This window comes from Motacilla alba, chromosome 1, assembly GCF_015832195.1.
Source record: "Motacilla alba alba isolate MOTALB_02 chromosome 1, Motacilla_alba_V1.0_pri, whole genome shotgun sequence".
Taxonomy (NCBI): Eukaryota; Metazoa; Chordata; class Aves; order Passeriformes; family Motacillidae; genus Motacilla; species Motacilla alba.
This window is the reverse complement of record NC_052016.1, coordinates 91,547,801-91,573,894: the sequence shown is the minus strand read 5'-3', so window position 1 is coordinate 91,573,894 and position 26,094 is coordinate 91,547,801. Positions and strand designations below refer to the sequence as shown.

General features: G+C 38.6%; 1 protein-coding gene across 3 annotated transcripts in view; it reads right to left on the bottom strand.

The window, feature by feature from the left end:
* The window catches only part of CYFIP1 (cytoplasmic FMR1 interacting protein 1), a 74,722-nt gene that overhangs the window by 31,531 nt on the left and 17,097 nt on the right, over positions 1-26,094 (bottom strand). The window contains exons 2-22 of one of the 3 annotated variants that reach the window (XM_038157890.1): positions 25,798-25,921; positions 25,142-25,231; positions 24,265-24,342; positions 23,160-23,261; positions 21,469-21,650; positions 20,293-20,389; positions 20,023-20,151; positions 18,450-18,554; positions 18,197-18,288; positions 16,830-16,947; positions 16,027-16,149; positions 13,373-13,498; positions 12,889-13,055; positions 10,957-11,104; positions 9,397-9,544; positions 7,574-7,730; positions 6,925-7,021; positions 6,564-6,640; positions 6,360-6,468; positions 5,666-5,785; positions 3,583-3,782 (exon numbers count right to left, since the gene is read on the bottom strand). In XM_038157890.1, the coding sequence (XP_038013818.1) occupies positions 3,583-3,782; positions 5,666-5,785; positions 6,360-6,468; positions 6,564-6,640; positions 6,925-7,021; positions 7,574-7,730; positions 9,397-9,544; positions 10,957-11,104; positions 12,889-13,055; positions 13,373-13,498; positions 16,027-16,149; positions 16,830-16,947; positions 18,197-18,288; positions 18,450-18,554; positions 20,023-20,151; positions 20,293-20,389; positions 21,469-21,650; positions 23,160-23,261; positions 24,265-24,342; positions 25,142-25,231; positions 25,798-25,914 (2,582 nt within the window). In that variant the 5' untranslated portion in view covers positions 25,915-25,921. Of the gene's footprint in view, positions 1-3,582; positions 3,783-5,665; positions 5,786-6,359; positions 6,469-6,563; positions 6,641-6,924; positions 7,022-7,573; positions 7,731-8,937; positions 9,092-9,396; positions 9,545-10,956; positions 11,105-12,888; positions 13,056-13,372; positions 13,499-16,026; positions 16,150-16,829; positions 16,948-18,196; positions 18,289-18,449; positions 18,555-20,022; positions 20,152-20,292; positions 20,390-21,468; positions 21,651-23,159; positions 23,262-24,264; positions 24,343-25,141; positions 25,232-25,797; positions 25,922-26,094 lie in introns of those variants that run through there. The other 2 variants (XM_038157882.1, XM_038157898.1) reach the window with 2 other exon arrangements.

Genomic DNA, 26,094 nt, shown 5'->3' with positions numbered 1-26,094 from the left:
GCAAGGAAAATACTGCATGAGAGAGTAACAGATCTGACAGTCCATTGCTGTCACTTTTCCTTTTGGCAGAAAGACTTTGGTTGGTTGCTTGTCTTTTTAGGGGGGAAAGGTAGGTGACTACAGTCACCCCTATGAGTGAGTCTACATGAGTCTACATCCCTGTACCATTGGGCTCCTGGTAGCAGAAACTAGGTGGTTTTCACTGCTGCTTTTCAGGTTTGCTCCAGCTCTATGTGCAAGGGCTGAAATTTTTTCTGAACAGTGACTGTCAGAGTATATGCAACACAAGAAGACACAGCTGCTCTCTCCTGAAAACCAGTCTCAAAAGCAGTATGAGAGAGAGCGAGCTCGCAAAAGGAAGCAGGAGAGGCTGTCAGGAAGAGAGAAAAATAAAAAGCTGGTCTTTTTGTTCCTTCTGTGACAAATCTGTACCCTTGGAAGAAACATGTCATACTGCATTTGGAAGAGTGCTATATACATGAATTTATACCAGAGAACACAGATTTGGGTAATGTGTTAAAGGAGATGAAGCTACTAGTTTGACTACTGTCTCCAGAAGCTTGTATCATTTGTGTCAAGAAAGCACAGAAAATCTTCAATTCAAATAAATATAAGGCTGTCTCACACTTGTTCCTCTGTTAGACCTTAATACAAAACAAGCTGTCAAGGAAGGAAAAGATCAGCTTAGAAACAGAAAAGAAAATAAAGGCAGAAAAAAAGACACTACAGACAGTGGAAAAGGAACTAAGACTGAATATTTAAATCATTTGAATCCAGATAACCTAACTTAACAAGGAAAAAGTTCAGATGCAGGCCTAATGACAAATATTCCTGGCGTGGAAAGACCTGGCTTGAGAAGACATGCAACTGAGGGTCAACAGAGAGAGGGCTCTTGAAAAACAATCCCAGGCAGCACTGAAAAGACAGGAAGTGGAAACACCTGTTTATGGCCACTTTCAGTAAAAGAACTGGTGGACAATAGCTTGAGAGCATCTAAAAAAGATACAGCACAAGCTTCACTGCTGACTCCTCACTGGAGCAGATAATGAATGCCAAAGCCTCACATAGCTTTATAAAAGGGACAGAACAAAAAAATGGGGAAAAATAAATACCCCAGTAAAGGGCCACAACCGCACTAACATCCCACCATTTTCGTTTTACAGAAACATCTAATCATTGCTAGGGGCTGGCATGTCTCCTGGGAGAAACCAACTCAAGCCTCCCTTGTTTTCATATTAGCCCCTCTATGGCTGCTGACAGCATCAGGACACTGGACTAGAGACAACTTTGACCTCACCTGCAGTTCATACACCTGTGCACTATCCAAAGGTTTGTTTTCTTTCTTTCTTGATAGTCCACAGGTGGATAAAAAATACTCTTGGATTTCACTGCTAAGGCCCATCTGCAAAGATTCTCTCACTCACCTCTCCATTCCTTCTCCATAAACTGTTTTCCCTGAGTCTGTGCATCTGGCCAGCATTAATGAGACTAAATTTCAGATAACGGCAACTCCAATTATTAAATTGCTAAATCTTTTAATAGCGGCCTCACTGTCTAATCTCAGTACATTATCAGATATAAAAAAATTTCCTAAGTCCCAAACAATTAAACATGCAATGTGTTTCAACACTTCTGCACAAAGAGCTTTAGCTTTTGAACTAAACCTGCAGGGTTTCTAAATAGTTGAACTTTTCTAAAGATATATGAAATTATCACATTCAATTATTCTTGGGAAAAGACCTTCAAAAAGTACTGGAAACAAGTTAATCCGACCAAGACACTAACTTAAAAAGAAGAACCCTTACACCAAGCTGTCATATTAAAAGACACAAATGTGTCAGGTATGACACATTTTCTGGGAACTCTGCCTCCAGCCCCTCACACCACCAAGTAACCTCTCTGCTTTTCATCAAGATTATTTCTCTTTCTTCCAGCCTTTAATTGCTACTTTTCTTCCCTTGTTCACACATAACCTTCGTGCAAGACATAACCTACCAAGAGTCAAGCATTAAACCAGCAGCTCTCACCCAGCTCCTCACAGTGTACTCCTGTGTTTGCACTCAATACCCTGTACACTTGAATGCAGAGAGAGCGCATCAATTTAAAGTTCATGCTAACAGCAAGGCAGCAGTGAACATGCTTAAGGGCTATAAAAAGGCCAAAAACTTCCTGTTCTCTCTCTCACCAAAAATATCAAAGGGCATTGTATAGCATGTGCAACACAGACATTAATGCTCTCCACACTTGGCTTTTGACTGAAACCAAAGCACTTCTGTGATGAAATCAGACACATGGTACACATACTGCTAAGATCTGGCTCCCTTTAACATCTCTTAAATTAATTATCCTGAATTAATTACCCAACAAGCTGAGCCTAATTCAATTCTTGTGTGCAGATTTTAAACACACAAAAGCCACAGTGCTAGAGGATCCTGCTGATGTCCTTTGGCACCTCACACTCACTTCCCAAGTGCTGTGGTCTGCAGTACGCCAGCCCTCGTAGCCTTGGAGCTACTGAATGCCTTTCAGTAAAACTGATGGGTGGAAGAGCAGCATTTCATCAAGATTTTTACATGATTCTTAATACAGCACACTGAATATTCCAATACTGATCTCCAGACACATTAACTGCACAGAAGCTCCCTCGGAAATAAATTCAACTTTCCCGTGCAAACAGATTCCTGTAACAGAAGTTTCTCGGGTAAAACTTAACCACAAAAAAAAAAACACTTTTCTTTTTTTTGCAGACAGAATCTTGGATCTAAAATACATCATAACCATCACAGAACATGTCAGACAAGGAAAGCTCTCCAAGGAGACAGTAAAAGATGAGAACAGGCTTCCTCCTCTTCCTACAGCTCAATATTCACTATCACTTTACTGTCACTTCACGGGCCTTTAACCAAAACCTGAGTAAAGACTAAAAGTAACACAAATCCTAAAAACAGCACATGAGCAGGAAGCACAGATATGCAAAATCTTGAATACTGTGCTTCCCCCTCATTCAAACCTTAGATCCTACCTTCTTCTTTCTATTTCCATTACTCACTCTCCTTAAAGGCTACAATTGCAGTTTGCAGTGAATACTCGACTCTTCCTTTCTCCAGAAAGGAAGAGTTCAGTATTCACTGAACAGAAAGGATCAGAAATAAGAAATAATTATATAAATATCAGAAAAAATTCACAGAAATAATCTTTTTCTTCACATTAGCACAGAATCAGGACTATAATTTTATTTCTGTCATCTCACCCTTGAAGATCCTGTTTCAAAATACCTTCCTGATATGCATTTTGCAGTGTTTTGACACACTCTGTTTTTCAGCATACCATAACTACGTCATCAAAATGTCAGAATTTGGATGCTGTGGTTCCATTTGCCTTCTATTGTGGACAAATAACAGGCTTTCATACATTTAACAGTACTTGGTAAAATGACTCATGCTGCTTCATTTCAAGAAAAGCCTTAGAAGTGGAAAACACTAAATGAATGGAGATGAACTTGTCAGCACTTGCTAGGAGGGAAGTAGCAGAAGGGTGGTAGAATAAATAAAAAGCTGCAAATAAAAAAGCTGCCTTGCTAACCTGTTAGTTGATCCATTGTAGCAGTAGTTTGGAAGGAAATCATAATTGAGTTCCCAAAAGACATGAAGAGTGATTCTACCGTAAGGGGCTGAAACATTGTGGTTGGCTTCTCTGAACATGGCATCAAAGCTGTCCAAGGTCATATATCTACTCAGAAGCTTGTGAGTCATTTTGTTTATCTCTATCAAGCCATCCAGCTCCTGCGAAAAACAAGGGGAAAGAAAGAAAATGATGCATTTAATAAAGTGGAGAATCTGAACAAAGTACATAAATAACCTTGAGGAAAGAGAAGACTAGAAAGAAGTCAAAATGAACAACTGACTCTCTCCCAGTCTCTTACTTTAAAAATAAGGGCTGGACAGAATCAGTACCCTTGGGATTGTTTCTTAAACCTTCTGAGACTTTAAGGGTCTCAGATGCAGATAGGTCTCAAACACAGAACTCCATCTTGAATAGGGTCAGACATAGGCCAAAACCTTTCTGCATTTCCCACTTTGCAAACAATCACAAAGTAATTTCTGCTCAGTAGAGTAACTAGTGAACTAACTATTGTAGTGGTAATGTTAGGAATAACATCACATTTACCATAAATCCTTCTCACAGTCTACTCCAGTGAAGGATGTACAAAGATGCAATGAAAGACCAGATCAGACATTTACAAATGGTCTGAAGGTATCCACAAAATCACTAGCTGCAGGCTATATGACTATATATGAGTACTGCATTTCATTATGTTTCTCCTCTTGACAAGAAATTCCCAGTATCTGTTCAGGCAATTTCTTTAAAAAACAATAAAATAACACCATATCCGCCATCAGACACTGAAAACACCAAGACACAACCTTAACTTCCAAAATAATCCAAGCATTGCTTTTAAAGATTATTGTGCAGTGACCTACTGAAGAAATATCCAGTGGCTTCTTCTAGCTGTGTATCAAACTACTAGTACAATCTTCCCATAGACTGCTCTCTGATTTAAGCGCTCCATATTTCAAAAGAGTTTTACACCTGTGATCAAGTCAGTTCAAAGAAAAAAATCACTGTGATTATTACTACAGAATTAAGTCCAGTTTGAGGAGAAAATAATAGCTCAGTCTTGTAAATACCTTAATTTAATTTATTTATCTTGAGAAACAGCAGAAATTACAGATTACTTAATCTATTTGGATTGGTTTCTTGCTGAGGAAAGCATCCAGTTTCCAATGGAAAATATTTTGCATAAAACAAAAAATCCCACCAAAACAACTAAAAAAAAAAAGGAGCATGGTAAAGGGACAACCCTTAGTTCTGTCACCATCTTACTTACTTACCCTTACTCAAAGAATGAAAACCTGTGACCTAAGGAACACATCACTGATGGTTTCTGTTCACTCAGTCACTAAGAGTGTACCGCACAAAAACTACATTTCAATAATTCAAAGTTACAAAACAAAGCATTCAGAAGCCAAGAGGCTGTATGGCCTCAGTATTTGATTTCTCTTCAGTAAAGAATGAAATTAAACCAAGATAGTTAACTGCATGACAAAATGTCACTGGTAAAAGTCTTATTATAGAAAAAACAACAGTAAACTCTTTTGCACAACTTTTAATTTATTTTTCCTTCCAGCAGAACTGAATGTGCCTGATATTTTTTCTTGCTGACTGCATGTTTACTTGTCAAATTCATGCTGTCTTGAAATAAAATCTGATTTTTAGCATTTTAATCAGGAAACTAACTCAAAAGGACACCTCAATATTGCACAAATGCTCTTCTTCCATGGGCACAAGTCAGATCTCTTTCCTCCACAAAAAAATTATTTTTGTCACGCTCCACAACCAAGCTGCCCGAGTAAATCAACGAATTTTGACTCTACCAAGCAAAAGGCTGTTTTTTTTGATGTGCAATTTATTTATAAGCATGAGCAGAAGTGGGCGCTTACAAAAATTTAAATCACAAGGTGATTGTTTCCCTTGATTTCTCACTGCTCCAAGTACCTGCCTTCTCTACACTTTACTCCCAAGGCCCTCAGCTGCAGTAGGTTTGGGGTTGTTCCACCTCAAGTGGTGTGCAAGTGACCTGGCGAAACGGCAGCACAAGACTCACCACAATGGAAGTCAAATCCTCGCTCTCGAATCGGCCGATGGCCAGCTCCATGGAGCGGTACATGGCAGCCGAGATGCGCTGCGTGATCAGCCGGTTCAGGTCTATGGACCTGCCAAGGAGCTAAAGGAAAACATGCCGTGAGGCTCTGAACTGGCAGCCAGGTTACAAGACAAACTGTACAAGGACTACGAGACTCCCCAGATTAACAGACTCTCACTTTTATGAATTTGCATCCCAAACACACTGAAACAAAGCAGATGGACAAAATTTATAAATTCATGAGCAAATGCAGTACTACAATTTGCATCCCAATTCTCACAAGAAGTAGTAAAAGTACACATTGCATCTACTTTTAAGTACTTATATCAGCATTTTATGCTTCCATGATATTGTGCCAACAACATACTGAACACTGGTGAAAGACATTACTAGGAAGACAACGCTACCACCCATGGCATTCCTATTTGGCTCTGTTTTCCCAACTGCAACAGACATTCACTTTAAAATAGGATCTTTTAAGTTTTCTTTCTTAATTTACACCTTCGTGTGACAAAAAAGCAGATCTCAAGTGCTCAGTTATGCTACCGAGACGACAGAACATGAAGCACAAAATGAGTTTTTTCTACCTACATAAATCAACACCACTGGAAAGCTGCCAAGCAACTCAGATACAACATGGTAGGAGTTAACTCACTTGAACGTGTCTCTGTTTCAACAGTGTCTCATAGCGGTTGGACTGCAGCAGCTGAATGGTTGCTCCCTGGTTCTTGCACTCTGAACGCAGCCGTTTATCCAGAAGCAGGCTATGAAGAAAGGAAGAAAATGCTTAAGGTATGCTAAACAGAAAGCAGAGCAGAAAAGTGTGAAGAAAAGTTGTCATAGTGGAAGGAATAGCTACCTGCCAGCCATTGCCTTGTAGTATGCAAATATTTGGTCTGCCAGCTTGTAGACAAATTGGTCAAAACAGAGGTTTACCTTGGGGAAAAAAATATCATATGTTTAGAGATACTTAAAATTTAAAAAAGAGCTTCTCTAAGACCTCCCACTGTTTATCAAACATGGTCAAGGGAGTTAATAGATCTGAATTTCCCAGTACAAGAGATGTAGTTCAATTTTCACCATTAATGTGAGGGATTTTTGCACAGGTCTACAGCTTTCCTCACAACATATCACCCAACCAGTTACTCATCTTCTGGTCAGTCTTCTCAGTTTTTCTGTTATCTCACATGATTTTTCTCCACTAGGTAAGGTTACCTTACCTCTGCCTCAATTTCATCATAGAGGAACTGCTTCTTAAATTTGGTAAGTGCATAATGAGCACTGTCATTATAAAGGTCCAAAGAATACAGAACATACCTGCAAGATAAAGAACAAAACACGAGAGTTACATGTGTATAAAATCATGATTCTTTAGGATGGGGCTGTCAAGATGATGTAAACCAGTCAATATTGTAATCCACAAGTGGTTCATGAAAGCAGGGTATTTTCCTTTTTTAGTTTATATAAAGAGGATCACAATATTTCATTTAAGAAAACATTTGTTGGTTTAAGAAAAGGTGTAGATATATTTGAAGTCTAAAACTTGTTTTCTAGCTGTCCATCAAAATGGAACTAGGCTTTAACCACTATACATTATGTTTGACATCTTTCAAGAATTAGTAAGGAGAACTCAAGGAGCAAAATCCGTGGCTGGTGCAATGCAAAAAAGGTTTAGCGTTTCAATTACTCACTTCAAAAAGAAAACTTAGAGACTCTCAAAATGGGCAAATGTAAAACAAAAATTTTGTTCACGTTTAGAATGCCTTCTCAATGACTTCTTGTTAAAACCAATTAAAGGAGCAACATTATAATAAGGAATGGCAATCATTAGGAATAATCATTCAGTGGAAGAGCACAAGCAGGTCTTACTCCATCATTGATGCCTCTTTTGTCTCCAAAATATGATCCGTCAAAATCCAAGGCATGGACATCTCAATGGGAAACTGGATTCTTCTGCCCATGGTCAGCTCTAAGAAGAATTCCCTGAACCACAGCTGGGACAGATCACAGCATTGCTGCAGGGTTTCTTTCAGAATGAATAAGGGAGAATTACACTTCTTATAGAAATACATCAGGTACAATACAACTGTGATTCTGATGATGCAATGCAAAACAAAAAAAGCAGGTGCAAGTCACTAGAGCTGTACATAGGCCAAATAATCTAAAGCAAATTCAAAATGTAAAGCTTGTGACTTTTTGTAAGAGTTTTGAACTCCTCACTGGCCCCCAAAGTGGTGCCTTCTCATAGAACAAAAAAGGAGTGGAAGTGGATGAAACTATCAGTTAAACATAAAAACTGTGTACACCAGAAAAAAAGGGATTTCTAGTTTAATTTCTCAGCTGGGGGCTGAGAAAGCCATACACTGAATTTGGGAAGCAGTAAGTGAAGGAGGCAAAACTGCACTGGAACTACCAGTACCACCCCTCCCTATGGAGGACTGAATTGCTCCACATGTTCCTGTTGATTAGATGGGCAGGAAATGGCAAACAGACACATGAAGTAGGGATTAAAACAAAAAGTTTCTAAGGATGCCATCAAGGGCACAGAGGTGTGCTTCCCACCTCTCCAGAAAACATTGGTACAATCCTGCCTTTCCTGAAGTCTTGTGAAGTAAAGCAGGAATGAACTTTTTACACTAAGATGTTCTGAAGACCTTTTGCAGCGCTGTTCCCTAGTTAGCACAATGACTGGTATTAACAGGTTTCCCCTTCTCCAAGGGTAAAGGAGCAAAACAAAAATGAAAGACAACACAGCATGGTGATGACAAGGACTAGGTACACTCAATGTCAGTAGGTGAATTCTTTAGGACAGCATGTTTCCGATTACAATTAACTGAATAGTAAGAGTAGTGAAATGACATCAAATTTACCACAACAGAGAATTTATTTCCTCTGTACTCAAAACAAAAACAAAAAATCTCCCAAAACACAAAAACTACTTCCTTTAAAAAATTTCAGTGTGTATAGGCTTATTGTTTATGTAAGTACATACATAAAATAGAAAAAGGAGGTAACAATATGAAATTTGACGCATTAGAAACAAACATATAACAAGTCAAAATAAAAATCCCACCATAATGCTAAGTACCATCTCAGAAAAAGTTTGGAGAAACCAAGGCTTTTGATAAATAAACCAAAGGTTAAGTTGACTTAGGCAATCGGAAACATTTTCCAGATCGTGTTAGAGGTGTTAGGACATGCTAAGCTGGACACTGATCATCTACATATCTTACCACTGAAATTTATCAAATGAGTGTAGAAGAAAGACTCGCGATGGAATTTTTCTATGTCCAATATGGTGGGCCCCTCAAGGCTACTTCTCAAGGTTTTCTTGGAACCACTTTTGTCAGCAATGAGGGACTCTAACATAGTTCTCACCATGTAAAGCTGTATCATTAAAGGAAACAATTACGGTGGAAAGGGGAGGGGGAAAAAAGGAAAATACACATGGTACATTAGTTGAGCAACACTGAGAATCACTATCAGTAAGCGACTGCTCCACTTCGAACTGAAAACTGGCACTGCGTGGATAAAAGCCTTTGAGGCAAGAAGAACAGATGCAACACTAGCCTACACACCAGCATAAATGCCTACCCATGCCAAGGGGACCTCCACTGACACTCAGCAGCAGACCATTTGCAGTGGAACAGCTCACATCACCACAAAAAGTAAAAGTAATAAGTATGTCTTACCACCAAAGTTTAAAAGAGGCGGATAGATGTAGGACTGCCTCAGAAACTTGTGTGTCACATGCAATAGCTTTTCCAGTCCCAGAGACTTGAGCTGCTTCAACAGCTCAGCAGAGTTTAAGGACTCTGTCATAGTGCGAACCATGAAGAGCTAAAAACCAACAGACAGGGGCAGGCAGGGGAAGAGAATACGTTAATAAAAACACATGGGTAAATAAGGAATGGGAAAGAGAAGCAGAGAAAACATGTTAGTTTGTTAAAAATGAAAAGCAGCATGGTAAGCATGCAGAGGAGGTCATACAGAAAGGTTGTTCAGAAAAATCCCTTCATTCTGGCGCTCCCTCAAGCAAAGGAAAAGTTCCCGTTCACTTCAGAGGATGCTCAGAGAGCCATTAGCTTATCAAATGATTTAAAAAATGATTTAGCACCAATTACCCATTCATACACAGCCGTTTTAGAACCACATGAAACTGAGGAAAACCCATCTAAAATGGATATATTTGACCTTTTGCCTTCCTGTCAACCCCGACAGACAAGCGTGCCAACCCAAGAGCAGAAAAAAGCAGAGAACCACATACTCTAAACAGCCTGTTGCAAAGGTGAAGTACAGCCCTTAAAGCACAGGGGAAGCAAACTGGTGGTGATATTTAACCTTTTCCTTCACCTCAAGAAAATTAGAAATCAAAACAATTTTTCTGCAATTATCAAAACAAAATCTTCATTAAGCCAATCTTATCACAAACTAAGCAACATTTTATTATCCAAAATTATTAACCATACATGCTCTCTTTCCCACAGATTTTAGGTATTAAAAGATTGTCTTCACAAACCACAGCTGCCTTCAATTTTTCACCCCAAGTACTCAGTACCTCATTTTCTTGGATGAGCTATGAATATCAGACCATACATTCTCCCAACACATCCACAAATGAAATAAGAAAGAGAACTATATGGAGGCAACAAGAATGAGCATCTAGGTATGGGATTTTGATGACTACCACAGAAAATATTTGAAATATCTCATTTTAGTGGCAGCAGCAGACAAATTCGATTCTAGGGACCAGCTTTATCATTCATTACTGAACACTGGGATTTTGTCAGAAGTCATATACTTTCCCGTATTTTAACAGACATTAATTTAAATTTTAAACATATTTTAAAACTACTGGACATCTACTGAATAGTGTGATTTAAGAAAAAGAATTTCATCAGCCATACCAGAGATAGGAGCCAGTCTTGAGTCAGTCAAGAAATAATTTATATAGTTCAAAAATATTATTTAAAAACATTAGGAGCTCAATGAGAAAATAATGGTTCCCAGAAAATCAAATTAAAGAGATTGAACCCTTGGAAAAATTATGTGTCAGAGTTGAAAACCACAGCAATCCAGGCAGAGGATCTTGGTTACGCGCATCTAATTTTGCAAATATAAATCAGAGTAGATTTTTAGCATTAAAAAAAGACCGCAATAAAACCTGCAAATTTAAAATAGTTCAAGACAGAAAGAACACACCTCATGCAATAATTGTTGACAGGTATCACAACCACCAGACAGGAAAATACCTGAGTGCTGGAGGGTCCAACTGCACGTCTTGGGACTTTGATGTCAAAACCACTTTTGGGGTCCTTCTCTCCCCTTAGAGCTGGGTCATTGAATGGCTCGTGACCTGCTTCCCAGTCACACACTGTCTTCCTTATGGCCTGCAAAACACTGAACACCATACCCACAACTTCAGACTGCAGCACACCCAAGTGCCCTGACAGAACTTTACTTTTTTTAAGCATTCTTCCACAAGCACAAAAACTTTGCAACAGCATTCACGAGCTCAGGGTAATTCCAACCAAGAACAAAGAATTTCACCAAAGAATTTCTTTTCACCAAAGAATTTCACATCCACAAAATAACCACTCCATGCTGTATATCAGAAAAGGTAGTGTAGAGCCTTTAAAGACCATCCAGTTCCAACTTTCCCCCTGCTAAGGCCAGGGACACCTTTCACTACAACAGGTTGCTCAGGGCCCCATTCAACCTGGCCTTGAACATTTCCAGGGATGGGGCACCCACAACTTCTCTGGGCAACCTGTTACAGTGCTCCATTACCCTCTAAATAAAGGATTTCTTCCTAATACCTAACCTAAACCTGCCTTCTTCTTCCAATAAAACCATTGCCCCTTGTCCTGTCACTATCTGCCTGCATAAAAAATTCCTTCTCCCTCTTTGTCATAAGCCCCTCTAAAGTACTGGAAAGCTGTAATAAGGCCTCCCAGAGCCTTTACTTCTCCACACTGAACTACCCCAGCTCTCCCAGCCTGTCTTCATATCAGAAGTGTTCCAGCCCCCTGATCATCCTCATGGCCCTCTGGACCCTTTATAACAGGTCCACATCTTCCTTGTGTTGAGGACCCCAGAGCTGGATTGATCAAACCAAATTCATACAAATATGAATACATATTCACTATGAATCCAATTAACATCCAATCAAACCAAAGAAGATTATTAACAAAATTAAAGAGAGACAATGATGGTTTGAAATGAAAAAAAGCAGAATTCCTGTTTCCAGAAGAAATTCAGATTCCAGAATTCAGCTGAAATTTACACAAACAGCTTCATACTTTTAGGCCCAAATACTGAAATGGAACTCAGATATTTGCCAGGAACACAGTCAGACATAATCTGTGACATGCTGAATGATCAAGAAAATGTCTCATCCCAAATCTGAGCAGGTATGAAAGTAATATTTTTCTATTTCATTAAAATCCTGTGTCAAAAACACTCTCCCTGCAAACTTGATAATGTGGAGCAATTACTTATTTTTAGCTTATGATGGCATTTTTGTGGCAGACAGAGCACTTAGCAATAGCCTAATTAGCTAAGGACTTTCACCTCTAAGAGCTTTGCAATGAAATGTGGGAGTAAACACATAATAAACAAGTCAAGATTAAAAGCAAACAATTAGGGACAAAAAAAAATAAGGTCAGGAAATGTCACCAATCATCATGGGCAGATGAAGCACTGGAAGAGAAGTGCAAGGCTAATAAACCAAAATCATCAGAAGCTGAGAAATAAGACAGAACATTAGGAGAGGCAGAGAGAAGAGAGAGTGGAATAAGCATAAGACACAAAGAAAGGAAACACTGGAATCATAAAGTGGACAGTGAAACCTTTCTTCAAAATACAAACACTAATCTTGCCTTCAGTATTACTGCATTTGTATTTTCTTAAAATAAAAATGAACAACATGGAACACAAGACTTTCTAAAGTAGTCCTAAGAGGCTCAGGACAACCTGGACTCCTGCTGCAGCCATGCTGGCAGCCACTCAATTTTGACTTCAGACTGCTTTAATTTCAATTCGTATCCAACCAAGCTAACCATGAATGCCAGACTGATTGGGAGTATAGATTTAGGTAAAATTTAACATCTGTGCAATTCTGCAACTAATTTACTAAGGTCTAGAGAAAAGAATATCGAAAAATATGAGAACAGTAATGCTACCTCTGAATGACATTTTTCTTCTTTTTAATGGCTTGTCTTAATGGCTCCCTAAGTGTGACCTGGGCAAAGTCCTGAAGAGCTGCATAAATTGTATGACGAATGGCATGATTGAAAACACTTTCCATTCGTCCCATCAGCACCTGAAGACCTTTGATCATGGCAATCACCTGCAAAAAAAAAACCAAACAAAAAAACCCAGACAAATATATTTTTCTTATTTTGTTTCTATATTTGTACAAACAGTGCACTTTTAAATACAAAAAAATGAGAAAAGAGGAATTAACAAGTTAGAAACGACAAAGGATAGATTTGCTGTGCTCCTCTTATTTACTGAATGGAGGAACACAGAGTCAGACTCTGGTTTCAGAGTCAGCACAGGGCAGGCTGTCTTTTTGCACTGGGTATGCAAAATGCTTATAGGGAATGTTCTCTTTTGTATAGAATTAATCTTTGGAAAATCCCTATAGAAAAACATTTCTCTTACCTCAACCAAAGCAAACTTCTCCTCACTAGTATAATTGTATCTCGTAGCTCTTTCATACTCTTCTGCATTGTCAGGACAATCTTTATTAGAATATTTGTCAGTTGGGTGCACCAGCTTCCATGAGTACTGCAGTTCACAAGGCAGAAGAGGGAGGAAAAAAAGTTGGGAGAAACAAAAAGAAAAATGCCTGAGAAACACAAAACACAGTTGGACACAAATAACATGCTTTGAGAAATACAACAGTGTTTTCATGAATATTTGAAGAACAGTGTTTGGTACTATGTTGAAACCTTGTGTAAATTCTGAAACTACTATCTGGTGGAAATGCCAAACAATAATTTTCCTAAAAACTTTTCCTGAAAACCAGCAATTCCGTATTATTCCAAAGAAATGCAACTCAAACTTAACAGGTATTGCACATAAGGGTCGTGTTTTTTACTGTGCAAATGTTAACAAAGGCAAAAGTTTCTTCTCAGCTTCAAATATGACAAACACAGAAAGACTTCAGAATATAAGAAAAAAATCCATCAGACCCACACAAAAAAAGAGGAGCTTTCTACTTGATTAAATATTCACATTTAGATTTCAAAACACAACCAGAAAACTACAGGTTTGGGTTGCTGTTGGGTTTTTTTGGGGGGGAGGGTAGGCTAATTTTTAAGTTTACCAGGCTGAAATGTGTGGAAATAGCTGTATTATCTGTGACAATATAATCTGCACAGCATGCACTTCTCTTAAATACTGCCTTTTCAGTCACTGCCAATAAAGCTCAAAATGTTCCTAAGTAGCATCAAGCTAATATCCATCAGGGTACCCTAATATCCATCAGGGTACATCAAGTGAAAAATCCTAGTCACATTTAAATACAATTTTCTTACTGTTGGAGTTCAGCACATAGCAAGATCTGGTTGAGACCACCTTAGCATAAATATTACATTACAGAGCAATATAAATTTGCCTACTATAATGGATTAACAGCACCAATTCACCTATGGCAAAGGGGGGCATTACACCCGGCAACCTAAGTGCTACAAAGTGGGCACTGGGGAAATGATTAAGCAAAGAATAAGTTCTTTGAGGGCATTACACTAACAGGGTTAAGATGCACAACAATCATTTGCTGCAAGTTTTTATCTGAACATGATGCATTTAACTATGTTCATGCATATTCAGTGAAGGTGGAGACAGGTAAATAGGATACTCCACATCAGAATAAATTCTCAGTAGGATAGGAAGAAGGTGAACATAAACTTGAACTTAGATGAGAAGTATTTATAGGAATCCATTCAAGCTAGAAAGACAATGAAAAGCAGTGAGAATAGCCAAAAAACCTGCTGTGATGCCCAGAGAAAGTTTGTCCTGGAATGCATAGGACAGAAACAGAGCTAAGAATGAGAGACTCCCTGCAGAGATATAATAAAATAGGAAGATTTTCACTGTGAAGAGACCCTGGATGCAGCAATTTGTGATGACAGAAATAAAGGGTGCAAGTTAAGGAGCTGCAGAGGCAAGGAATAGATGACAGTAAACTCCCTTAAGAAGAGGAAAGGAAAACAAGATTTTCACCATTAAATGCACTGTGGATTTAAACAGGAATAGGGTAATACAGAGAAAAGCATGACTCATGACTGCTTTTAAAAGAGGCAGTTAAAAATAGAAACGAGAGAGAAAACTGGTTCACCAGCTATGCCCACTGTGGATCACATAGTGCAAATTATTTCATGTCCCCAAGACATCTGAGGCAGAAGAGGAGCAAGTCTAGCTTCTCTCATACAGTAAGTCACATTCCAACCCTTCCTAGAATATGTTTTTGGTTCAGCTAAGGTACACAGCTTTTATCCAGTGTCTGCAGCATAACAGTCTCAGCATAAGGACTTCTGCATCCTCCTCTTCAATTTCTACCTTAAGCATCTTCTTATTGGAAAAAAGCACAGCCACTTTTCTAACTGGCATCTGTTTTAAAAACAAACTACTACAATATAGAGAAACAACTCAGTATGTTCTTTATTTCCCCTCCCTCATCTCCTCACACATTTTCCTTTTCCTGCATTTACTTTCCTTTTGACTAAAGGCCCAATTTAAACCAAAGGGAGCCCTTCCATCCATTTTTTGTGTTAAAACCATACATGCTTCTATTTACCCAGTGGTGATGTCTAAACACAACCAGCTGGAGCTGTTCTGTCACCTCCTCGGTGACTGCATGTCAGTACAGATGTTTTTAACAATATAATTTTAAACAATGTTTAGAAGGAAATTATGAAGTCAGTCTACAGAATGTTTGTATCAAGAATGACATTAAAACATCTGGTGAAGATTCACAGGTGACAGCCTATCCACTAAATAGAACAAGTTGAATGTACTGTAAGAGATACAAGCTACTGAATCTTCAAAGGAACAACATTACTCCTAGACTCTGTGAACTTCATGTGCCATCCTCTAAGAATGAGGTTTGAAGCAGAAGGAGAAAAGGCGTGAAGGAAGAAGGAAACTAAAGGAACAAGATTCTTGTTGGGTCTCCTCCAACTCAGAATATTCAGTGATCCTTTGAAAACACAACATACATTTTTCAGTCCAGTAAAGCAAAGCAATTTTATTGTGTCTAACCTCACTAAGGCACCTCCTTTTCATCTAGTTTTATTTCCTATGTTACATACCACTTCCATGACATGGGCACTCCACTGGGAGAGAAGCTGCAGGCCTTGGAGAGAGAGATCAAAGAGCTTCCGATATTCCGCATCTGTTTTTTGAGCTTCCTGTCGACCAGACCCAGTCACCACCTAGATATTATTAAAAAAACCCAAAAAAACCCACACCCAAATCCACATCAGAATACACTGTATTCAGCATCCAAAGCCAAATTTCTACATCAACTGAAGCACTAAAACAGCATCATACACCATCATCTGCTTTACCATCTAACATCAGCTTTTTCTTCTAGAGATTCACAGATTTTGGTCAACAGATGGAAGTCACTGGTATCCCTAATGACTACAATACTGTTGCAGATGAATTCAAGATATCAATTATATACAATAGATGTAGTTATTTGTTGCCTCTATATACTATATATGTATGAGTGTGTCTATAGACATGCATTTCTGTATTCTTTTACTAATCTTAACTTAGTTTTGTTTAAACTGTTACAAGCACCTGTTTGGAGTAAGGACTACATATTCTAAATGAGACATACCAAAATTTCTAGGATAAATCTGAGATACATAAAGAGAAAGAGGCCAAAGGATGTTAGAGCTTATATGATGTGTCCTAATTATGTTAAATTTAAATAGTGCAAATATAATTCAGAGAATGGGGATTAGACCTGCAGCCAGCTTTTCTTGACTCAGGTGGCCAAGCTTTGTCATTTAGCTAGCCAGAGATTTACCTGCTTTTCAGATACTTAATAATAACTGTTAATGAGAGTTGTGCAATTTGCACATGTAGCTCTAACCCCACTTACCTCACTGTTGCTGTAACGAGCCAGTTCAGATATGAAACGCATGTGGTCTTCTCTGATTTGGATCATCTGCTCACATATATTGTACTGGGGACTGCTACTGGAAGATGTGCATGTCCATCTGGTTCAGAAGACAAAAAATCCCCCACTTAAATAAGTTTTGACAATGAACAGCACAACTGATACTGCAAAGAAAGATCCACAATGCATTACTTTTCCTTTTTTACACGTTTCCTTCTGTGTTGTTTGAGGCTTTTCCTCTCTTGACACCTCCACCTCTGCCCAAGCCATTAGTGATGAACTGCCCTTTTGAGTTCAAATAGCACTTCTTCCAAGTCTTAAGTAAAAACTGTTCAGTTTTTCTTTTCTCTTTTAGGAGATTTCTTTTTGTTTTTGAAAGGCTGCTGCTACAAAATAAGAACCACCATCTCTCTTCAAGGGCACTTAGGAGCAAGACCAAAAAGGATTAAAAGGTAGGGCAGAAGTACAGGTATAGGCTCTAAGATACATCAAGCCACCTGCAGATACTCTTTTGTTCATTCTTCTTGAACCCTGAAGAGTGTACAGTATGCTTTCAGCTATAAAAAGGCATTATCAAGACTATTAAGATGTTATGAAGAGGCACACAAAATCATGCTACCAAGAATGTCATGTTAAGTAGCCTCATATTTTTAGTAGCTCAGTAGGCCCATTGCCATTGATTTTCTCTTAGCAATTACATGCAAGTTATGTGGTTTTTTCTGCAGGAATTAAAATGCAAAGCACAGCATTCTAAATTCATTTAACTGCATAGAGGCAAGGTCTTGGAGGAGCAAAGAAAGGCCCACTAAAACAAAGCAATAACCAGAAACCATGGATCCATTAATGCAACAACTGGCTGCATTTTCCAACCATTTTGCTGTGCTGCACACCTAGCCAAAAAAAAAAAAAAAAAAGTAGGGGGGAACAAGCTAAGTTGCTGCTCCATGTACAATGTACACATGCCTATTCACCCATGCACTACTACTGCTCACCTTGCTTAGTAAAATCCTTCATTTCTTTTAAAGAAAGTTTTCATATTTAAAGGAAAAAATAAAAACTAAATTAGTGTAAGATAAAATTAATATCTTCCAACCAGGTGATAAAAAATGTCACAGATACATGAGAATGAACTCAGCAGCACAGAAAGGTTTTCAAGCCATCTGTTCCTTTAGTTGTATCCATTACATGAATTACATTAATAGTCAAATACCCACAGCAAAAAGATGACAAAGTGAAAATCCTATTAATTACCACAGACCCATGGACTAACAGGTGAGTATGAAAATATACTCCAAGAGCCAGATCTTCCCCATCCCAGATGCTCCACTCTGTTTCTTTCTCCTTCCTACCTGGATTTATTTTCCTCATAATGAGCACTGGTCTTAATGTATCTCGCAAGTTCAATCTGCATGTCACCAAACAGAGGGACAACCTGCAACTGCTGTACACAGGGAACAAATCAGATTAGATAAATTAGTAACACAAATCATAGTGAAAGCAAACCATTATTTACCCATATTATAACCCAAAGTGATCTTTTTTTCTATTTAAATATATTTAAAATGCAAGAGAAACTACCTTTAAAATCACATCTTAACCAACCTTAAAGTACTTGTCTATCTTGGCTAAATTTATTCTTTTCTTTGCATCCAACTTATAGATGTTACTGACACTTCCATCCATCAGGTATAATCCAAAGCCCATCACCTGAAAAAGGAAAAAAATTAAGCCTTCCACAAAAGGACCTCAGAAGTAAAAACCTGTAAGTCTGTTCTTCATATAATTAAAGAAGTAGTATTTTAAAACCAGTCCTGAAACACCCAATCTCTTTCAAACAGAATAAATTTTTAAATACATACACTTCTGCACTATTTTTTGTTTACTGTATTAGCAGTTTTCACATTAACATTAGCCTGATCAGTTACCCTTAAAAGATGCTCCTTGTTTGTATAAAGGTTTGGCATTTTAAAAAAAATCTCACTGAAATGAGAGTCTGGCTATTTTAGAGCTTTACTTTTCACTTCCAATTTATTAAAATTCTGTACATGCAAACTGATTTGGTAACAGAAGTTTAGATCTAACATCTCTGAGTGATTGCTTTTTTGGCTTTCAGTGCCTCTCTGAATTATACAAGCAAGAGCTCAGAAGCATCCAAAAAAAAATCTAATTACATTTTGTCCAAGGTATTTAATTAACAAAAGGTTAGAAATTTATCAGGAAAAGGCTCTTCACCCAGAGGGTGGCTGGGCATTGGAACAGGCTCCCTAGAGCAGTGGTCACAGCACCAGGCTGACAGAGCTCAAGAAGCATTTGGACAACAATCTCAGGCACATGGTGTGACCCTTGGGGCTGGTGCTTTGCAGGGCCAGGAGTTGGACTCAATGATCCTTGTAGGTCCCTCCCAGCTCAGTACATTCTTGGATTCTATATAGTATTTACTGGAGTCAAGCAGAGCAACTTACTGTGTTCTAAGCATCTCTGCCAAACAAACAGCCCAAATACAAAAGTCACACTGGGCACCCTTGTAGATGGAATGTAAATGCTTTAGAATTCATGTGTGGTTTCAGAAGACTTTTGTTTACTCCTAATAAACAAAGCTCTTCAAAAGTTAAACATTGAAATGTCTCAAAATATTTGTCATGAGGCATATTTTTAGCTCTTACTCTATACCTTTTCTTCCACTGCAAGACATGCAGCTGATAAAATCAGCCACATTTCACATTGCCCAGCATCCTCTTATTACAGGATTACATTGTCCAGCTAACTAAACGGACTTATTAATCCTAATTATAAGATACTTGTTCCTTGAAATATTTGATACACAGCCTCACTTCCAAAAACTTTTTAAACAATCTTGCCACATATCTAAAATTAAGTGCAGTAGTTCCCTTCTGCTGTCATTATACTTCATGGAAACACAATTCCACAGAATTGGATGCAGTTCAAATGGGTCAACTTCAATTTTTGAAAAACAAAAATGGATTAAAAGCTTTCAAATAATTGTAGCATGTTATACAACAAAAAGACAATAATGGGGAAAAGCAGTAATGCGAATTATTTGCTTAATCTGGTTCCTTTTAAAAAAAACAAAAAACCCCAGAAACAATCTGAAATTCAAACATCTGTGCCCTGCCTCAACATTCTTTTTTTAATTTTGTACCCAAAAGAAACCTACTTTCAAAAGCATATGTTTCTCACTGGGTGTTAGATACATTTTGTTTTCGTAGTAGTCCACACACAAATTCACAATATCTGCAAGCAGCTCTTCATAGCCAACAATCACCTCCAACTGCTGCTGCAAAGACTGGAGAAAAAAAACAAAAAGAAGTATATCACTTAACTAGTTACACTGACTGGGAAAAAAGTTACTAGCACACCAGAGGAGCTTTATTTTAATACTTTTGCAAAGCATTAGGTAACTTCTAAGAAGACAATTCAAGCTTACTTGTGTTATCTTGTTGTGGTTGGCAAGGAACATGGAAAGGTTCTGAGATTCTTGAATGGACTGAGGATCTGCCATTTTCCGCAGGAACTGAGCAGCTCTTTAAAAACAGAAGAAAAATTGCATTTCCCTTGGCCAGGACTGTTTGTAAGTAAACCTATCTCCTCAAAAAAAAAAGGTGAAAAGTTCACTAGAAGACAGAGATGGACCTAATTTATCCAAAATAAACTGGTTTGCTATCCCAAATTCCTCACTACATCCCTACTCAGGTGGTCCAATAAAAAATTAAATGAAAAAACAAAAGAAAAACCATTGGCTATATCCTTCACCTGGGTGCAGCTGTGGCTCTATAGATCCAAGCACTCAACAACCCAGGGAAAGTCAGTCTTCCAGAAAACAAGCTTTTGGCCTCCAGAAATACACCTCCAAAGAAAATGAAAGGCAAACCAAGTAAGCTTAAGAGGTCTCCAAGTCCAACAACTACAATAGGTGGAGGTAGAAACTAAATTTCACATAAGAAAAAACAACACAGGTAAATTTGGCTAGTCATTGACTGAATAGTTTTCTGCATGAAAGACTACAGATGCCAGACCTGGCATAAAGCAGTCTTTCCCTGCTGTTCTGACCACTGTGCTCAACAGAAGATACCTGATACCATCTGGTAGCTCATGTACAAAATATGCTGCAGGTATCTCACCCCCTCCCTTCCCTGCTACACCTGCAATCACAATGATTTTGAACAGCAAAGCTGAAACATCTTAAGAACAAGTATAACAACTCTCAGCTAAAAATGTCAAAAGTGGATGCCAAGAATGGAATAGATCAGAATAGGCACAGCTCAGGTGACCAGAAAGCCAGCTTCCTCTCAAACTTAAAAACAGAAGCTTTACTGAACAAAGTATATGCCTTGTATTTAGCATACACCAAGACAGAAGTATTTGACAGCTTGGCATTAAAGGCAGAAAAACCTTTTGCTGCTGGAGGAACAGCACAAAGAAAACAGATGCATTCAACTGCCTAACTGCAGTCAAGCCATCCCTAGTTTCAAGGTAGCTTGTCCCACACGTGAAGAGACTATTTTTCAAGAAAAAGCTGTGAGAAAAAAAGCAACTGCTGCCATCTCGTGGGAGGCCTGAATCCTGGCAGCCAAGGCCGGGTCCTGCTGCCCCTCGCACTCACCGCTTGTAGGCTGAGTGGTCGTTCTTCACACTGCACTTCATATTTTTCAACTCATCCAACACGGCAAACATGTTGATGAATTTGCCCAGTGTGATCAGATAGGCTTCAGACACAAAGTCCTTCCTTCTCTCCGCATGGCACAAACGCCTCACCTCCCCACAAAACCGTTCAATGGCATTTCTCTAATGGGGGAGAAGAAAGAAAAACACAGAGTAAAAGGCATGATATTTCCAGGGAAAAAGTTTCATCATGTATCTAGAGCTAGTCCAGTGAAAATCTTTAGTGAAGCAGAAACAATGTTTAAAGCATGCAAAACTAGCAAGGTATGAGTACAGGCCTTTCAGCTCCTCCACTGTGTACTTGTCTGCTGCAAGTGTCACCAGTGATTTTTGCCACCGAGCTTGCCTGACACAAGAGCCAAGGCTCTTCTTTGCAGATAAAAGTAATTAAAAGTACAAATGAAAAACAGGGCAAGGCAAGTAATATTTTTAAACTATAAGAGTGTCAATTTCGATTGGATATAAAGAAGAATTTTTTTACAATGAGGGTGGTGAGGCACTGAACAGGTTGCCCAGAAAAGCTGTGGATGCCCCATCCCTGGAAGTGTTCAAGGCTAGGTTAGACGGGGCATTGACCAACCTGATCTAGTCAAAAATACCCCTTTTTCACTGCAGGGGGATTGAATCATACGGTTTTCAAGATCCTTTCCAACTCAAACTATTCTGTGATTCTGTGAAATTTAAAAAATCCCTCAGAAAAAAAGGGACTTTTACTCTTTGGTGAGGAAGCATATTTGAATTAAAAGGCAAATTATAGGAATGCTCCCTTCAAACAAACAAACAAAAATCCACAGCAGACTGTACATGCCAGCTCTGTTAAGTCATCCTGGCACATGTTTATTTGAAGGCTTAATTGCAGGTGCACACCAGGGCCATTTCAGATGGAGATTACAAATACCAAAAAGACAGCAACTTCAAACATAAAAAGGAATCTGTTCTGACTTTAAAGCTCTAATCTGCTTGAATGAAAGGAGATTGAATGAAATGTAACATTTCCTGTTGTCTTCCCCAACTGGGGGTCTTACTGAGTACAACAGTCTCCTCCTTCCTGTGCGCTCCAGGCCTCACAGGCTCTAGCTGCTCCATCTCTGAATAATGCCTGGAAACATCCCCGGTCCATTGAGATAGATGGCAAGCTGCCAGGAGGGAGGAGAAGGCAAGACAGACTGCTATTCTCCAGCTCGGGTGGCTGGCAGGTCACAACAACTGGGGTTAGCTTGCCTCAATTATGAATCATCATAGCAAAGCTGCACCTGCTGCTCTGCTGTCCAGACTTGTGGATCCCTCACTCCACAGCAAATGGTTTCTGTGCTGAGATGTTTTTATTATACGTGTGAAACACATTATATTTCTATTTCCTTTCTTCCTGAAGCGACAGATCTCTGTCCCCCTGTGCTGCATAGGGACTATATGCAATTACATTTGATTTTATGTTGAAAGTCTTAATGGAGATTGACTCAAATTTTTAAGACAGGCATTAAAAATTCTGCCCCTCTGTAAGAGAATATGGTGTGTTTTTTCTAAGATATAATGACTAGCTTCAGCACCTGAACACACAATATGAAGTTTACAAAGCAGGAATATATATAAAATTACAAGCCTACTGACAAATTTTGTTTCCATTCCTTTTACCTGAAAATACATAAAATTCATCAGTTTTGTGACTTCTGGCTCCAGAACTTCCACAGTTTTCTCATAAATTTCTACTCTGTTAGGCTGCTCGTTGCACTTAACCTGTGGATAATTAAAGAAGTTGTTATACTTGGAACTTTCCCTGATAAAGCCTCAGCAACTAAGATCCTGAGAAAATGCATAATCATCCTAAAGAGACAAACTTGAATACAAAAATTTCCAGGTTTGGTAATCTTATGCAAATCTTAAGCTGTGTGTAAAAAAAACCCCAAAACAAGCTAAGATTTTCCTTGTACCTTACAGCAAGTAATTTAGTTGTCAAACACCTCTGCAGGGTGTGTAGGGTGTAACCTTTCCATCTTAAGCCACTTGCTCAAAATCATGCATAAAAATAGGGCCAAAACTGTAAATTAAAACACATTACCTGACTTCCACTCTAAATATTTAAACCACATTATCAGCATTCCTAGCATTTCAGTATAAAAATAATTGCATTACAAATCTGTAAAAAAAGGAAGGAGTCAACTCATGGCAATAATTGTGTTCAGTTTTCTGACGCCTCTTAATATTCTTCCCACCCCACTCCTGTACAGCCACTCCCAGACACTTGAAGCTGACTTGTGCCCTACTCAGAGCAGGAGTTTTACAGATCAAGAAAGCACTGTGTAGCTCTGACCTTTAGAAAGTGGCTACCTTGGAGCAGAAGTGTCTAGAAACTTGCATGTTTAACCTGAATATTAATCGTTACATGCTCTGCTACCTGTTTTGAATTTAAGAATTAACCTGGGGAGCAGGAATGTTGACTTCAAGCAGATCCCACAATTAAAAGTTTTCCTTTTAACATTACCCCTACACTGCTCTTGATCCAAAAAGTAAGACTGACACAAACCCCATGAGGTATTGCTATAGATGCCTTATAAAAAAAATAAGGTCCAACTGGTCCCCAAATGCCAAAAGACACTGTTCTATCACATGCCCAGCTTAACAATTCAGGAATCAAATCAGACTCCACTTTGTCCTCTGACAAATCTCTGTCTGTGTAATTCCACCCCAAAACAAGACAGAAGTTCACACATCACACGACAGTAGAGTTTTCATCCATTACCTGTGGAATGGCTCTTGAGCAGCTTCTCCATGTGTATAACATGATTGCATATTCCTGACCTTCTTCTAGCATTTCATTCTGTAGGGAAGACACTCAATATAATTAAGAATTGTAGTACAAAAGGATTATATCCATGTATCTTCTGTCATTCCAAGCCCTTTTCCAAATGAACCTGTTTCTGTTATCAGAATGTGTATGTACAAACACACATGTATTGCATGTTGAATGATACATCATCAGTTATTATCTCTCCAGATTAGACTGGTTTATGTGTTGCTCCTTCTTCCCAAAACTAATGACACTGTGATCCATAAGTATAAATAGAAATGCTGATTTTGGTGTGGGGGAGGGTGATGGGATGGTGTTTATTCTTCTTTTTAAATTCAGGGACCCCAGGTGGAATGTTCAAGGATGAAAGTGTCAGCACATGCAGAACAACTTTTTACATGGCAAAGGAGAGGTACAACAATATCCAGATAATCAAAACAGGTAAAGGAGTAACCATATCATTGTAAAAGTAGATTGATGTAAACATACATAATTTTCAGTAGCATGTAACCAGGTGCTTTATCTGCCCATTCCACTATTTGTGAACTGGCCTCTAGAATTATAAGACATATTCCTAATTTTCCAAGAATGCCATGAAAGAAGGGGGAACCTCTGAACAACATTAGTTGTTCAAAAAGAAAGGCAATTTTAAAAAAATTTAAGTGTGTTTGAAAAAACAGAAAAGCCACACACTTTTTCATCTTAGCTCCCCCTGGAAGTAGGAAACCTGTTTTCTGTGACCATAATTCTTTTAATGAACTGCAAGAAGACACATCCCTCTCCTTCTGTTCTGTGTAATACAAAAGAGTGTATTGGAACATTTACTTACCATGCTAGAATGGACTGTAGCTTGCTCAATGTATCTTGCAATACCAGTGACAAATGCATTTCTGTCTTCAAAATTAGTGTTGAAGTTTGGCTGCAGAGAAAGGGAAAACATGGGATTAAGTCTTCTGTAGCAGCATGTCTCCTATGAAGGAAAACTGAGAACCTGCCATTTTTCAGCCTGGAAAAGAGAAGGCTCTGGAAGACCTTATGGCAACATCCAGGACCTAAAGGGGTCCTGCAAGAGAGCTGGAGAGAAACTTTGTATAGGGGCAGGTAGTGACAGGAGAAATGGGAAGGGACTCAAACTAAGAGTAGGTTTAGATTAGGTATTAGCAAGAACTGATTGACTGTGAGGGTGGTGAGGCACTGGAACAGGTTGCTCAGAGCAGTTGTGGCTGACTCATCCTTGAAAGTTTTCAAGGCCAGGCTGGATGGGGCTTTGAGCAACCTGCTCTAGTGGAAGGTGTTCCAGCCCATGACAGAGGGGCTGGACTAGATGATCTTTAAAGCCCCTTCCAACCTAAACCATTCTATGGTTCTATGAAAAGAATTTTTATATTTATTGCCCATATAAACACAATTTGGTTTTGGGCAAAACATACTCTTTCTTAACAGCACTGGGAAATGGAAAAACCTTTTCCTCTACTGAGAAAATACCTGGTAGAGAAGAGATGATGGTGGGGGCTCAATACACGGTTGCTGATCCGGCAATGGTAATTCCTCCAAGAGATCCACATTGGACAAGGCATCCTCCAGAGTTACTTGAGCAGTCATTTTGCACCTGGTTAGAAAATACACACATAAATGTAGATATGCAGATGTATACACATAGATATAACTTTATATGTGTTACTATATATACATGGTAAACAAATGAGTAACATGAGGTGCAGGCAACTATTTATATGGGAAGTTTCCTTTCAACCAAAACAGAAGGGAAACAGTCAAACAGAA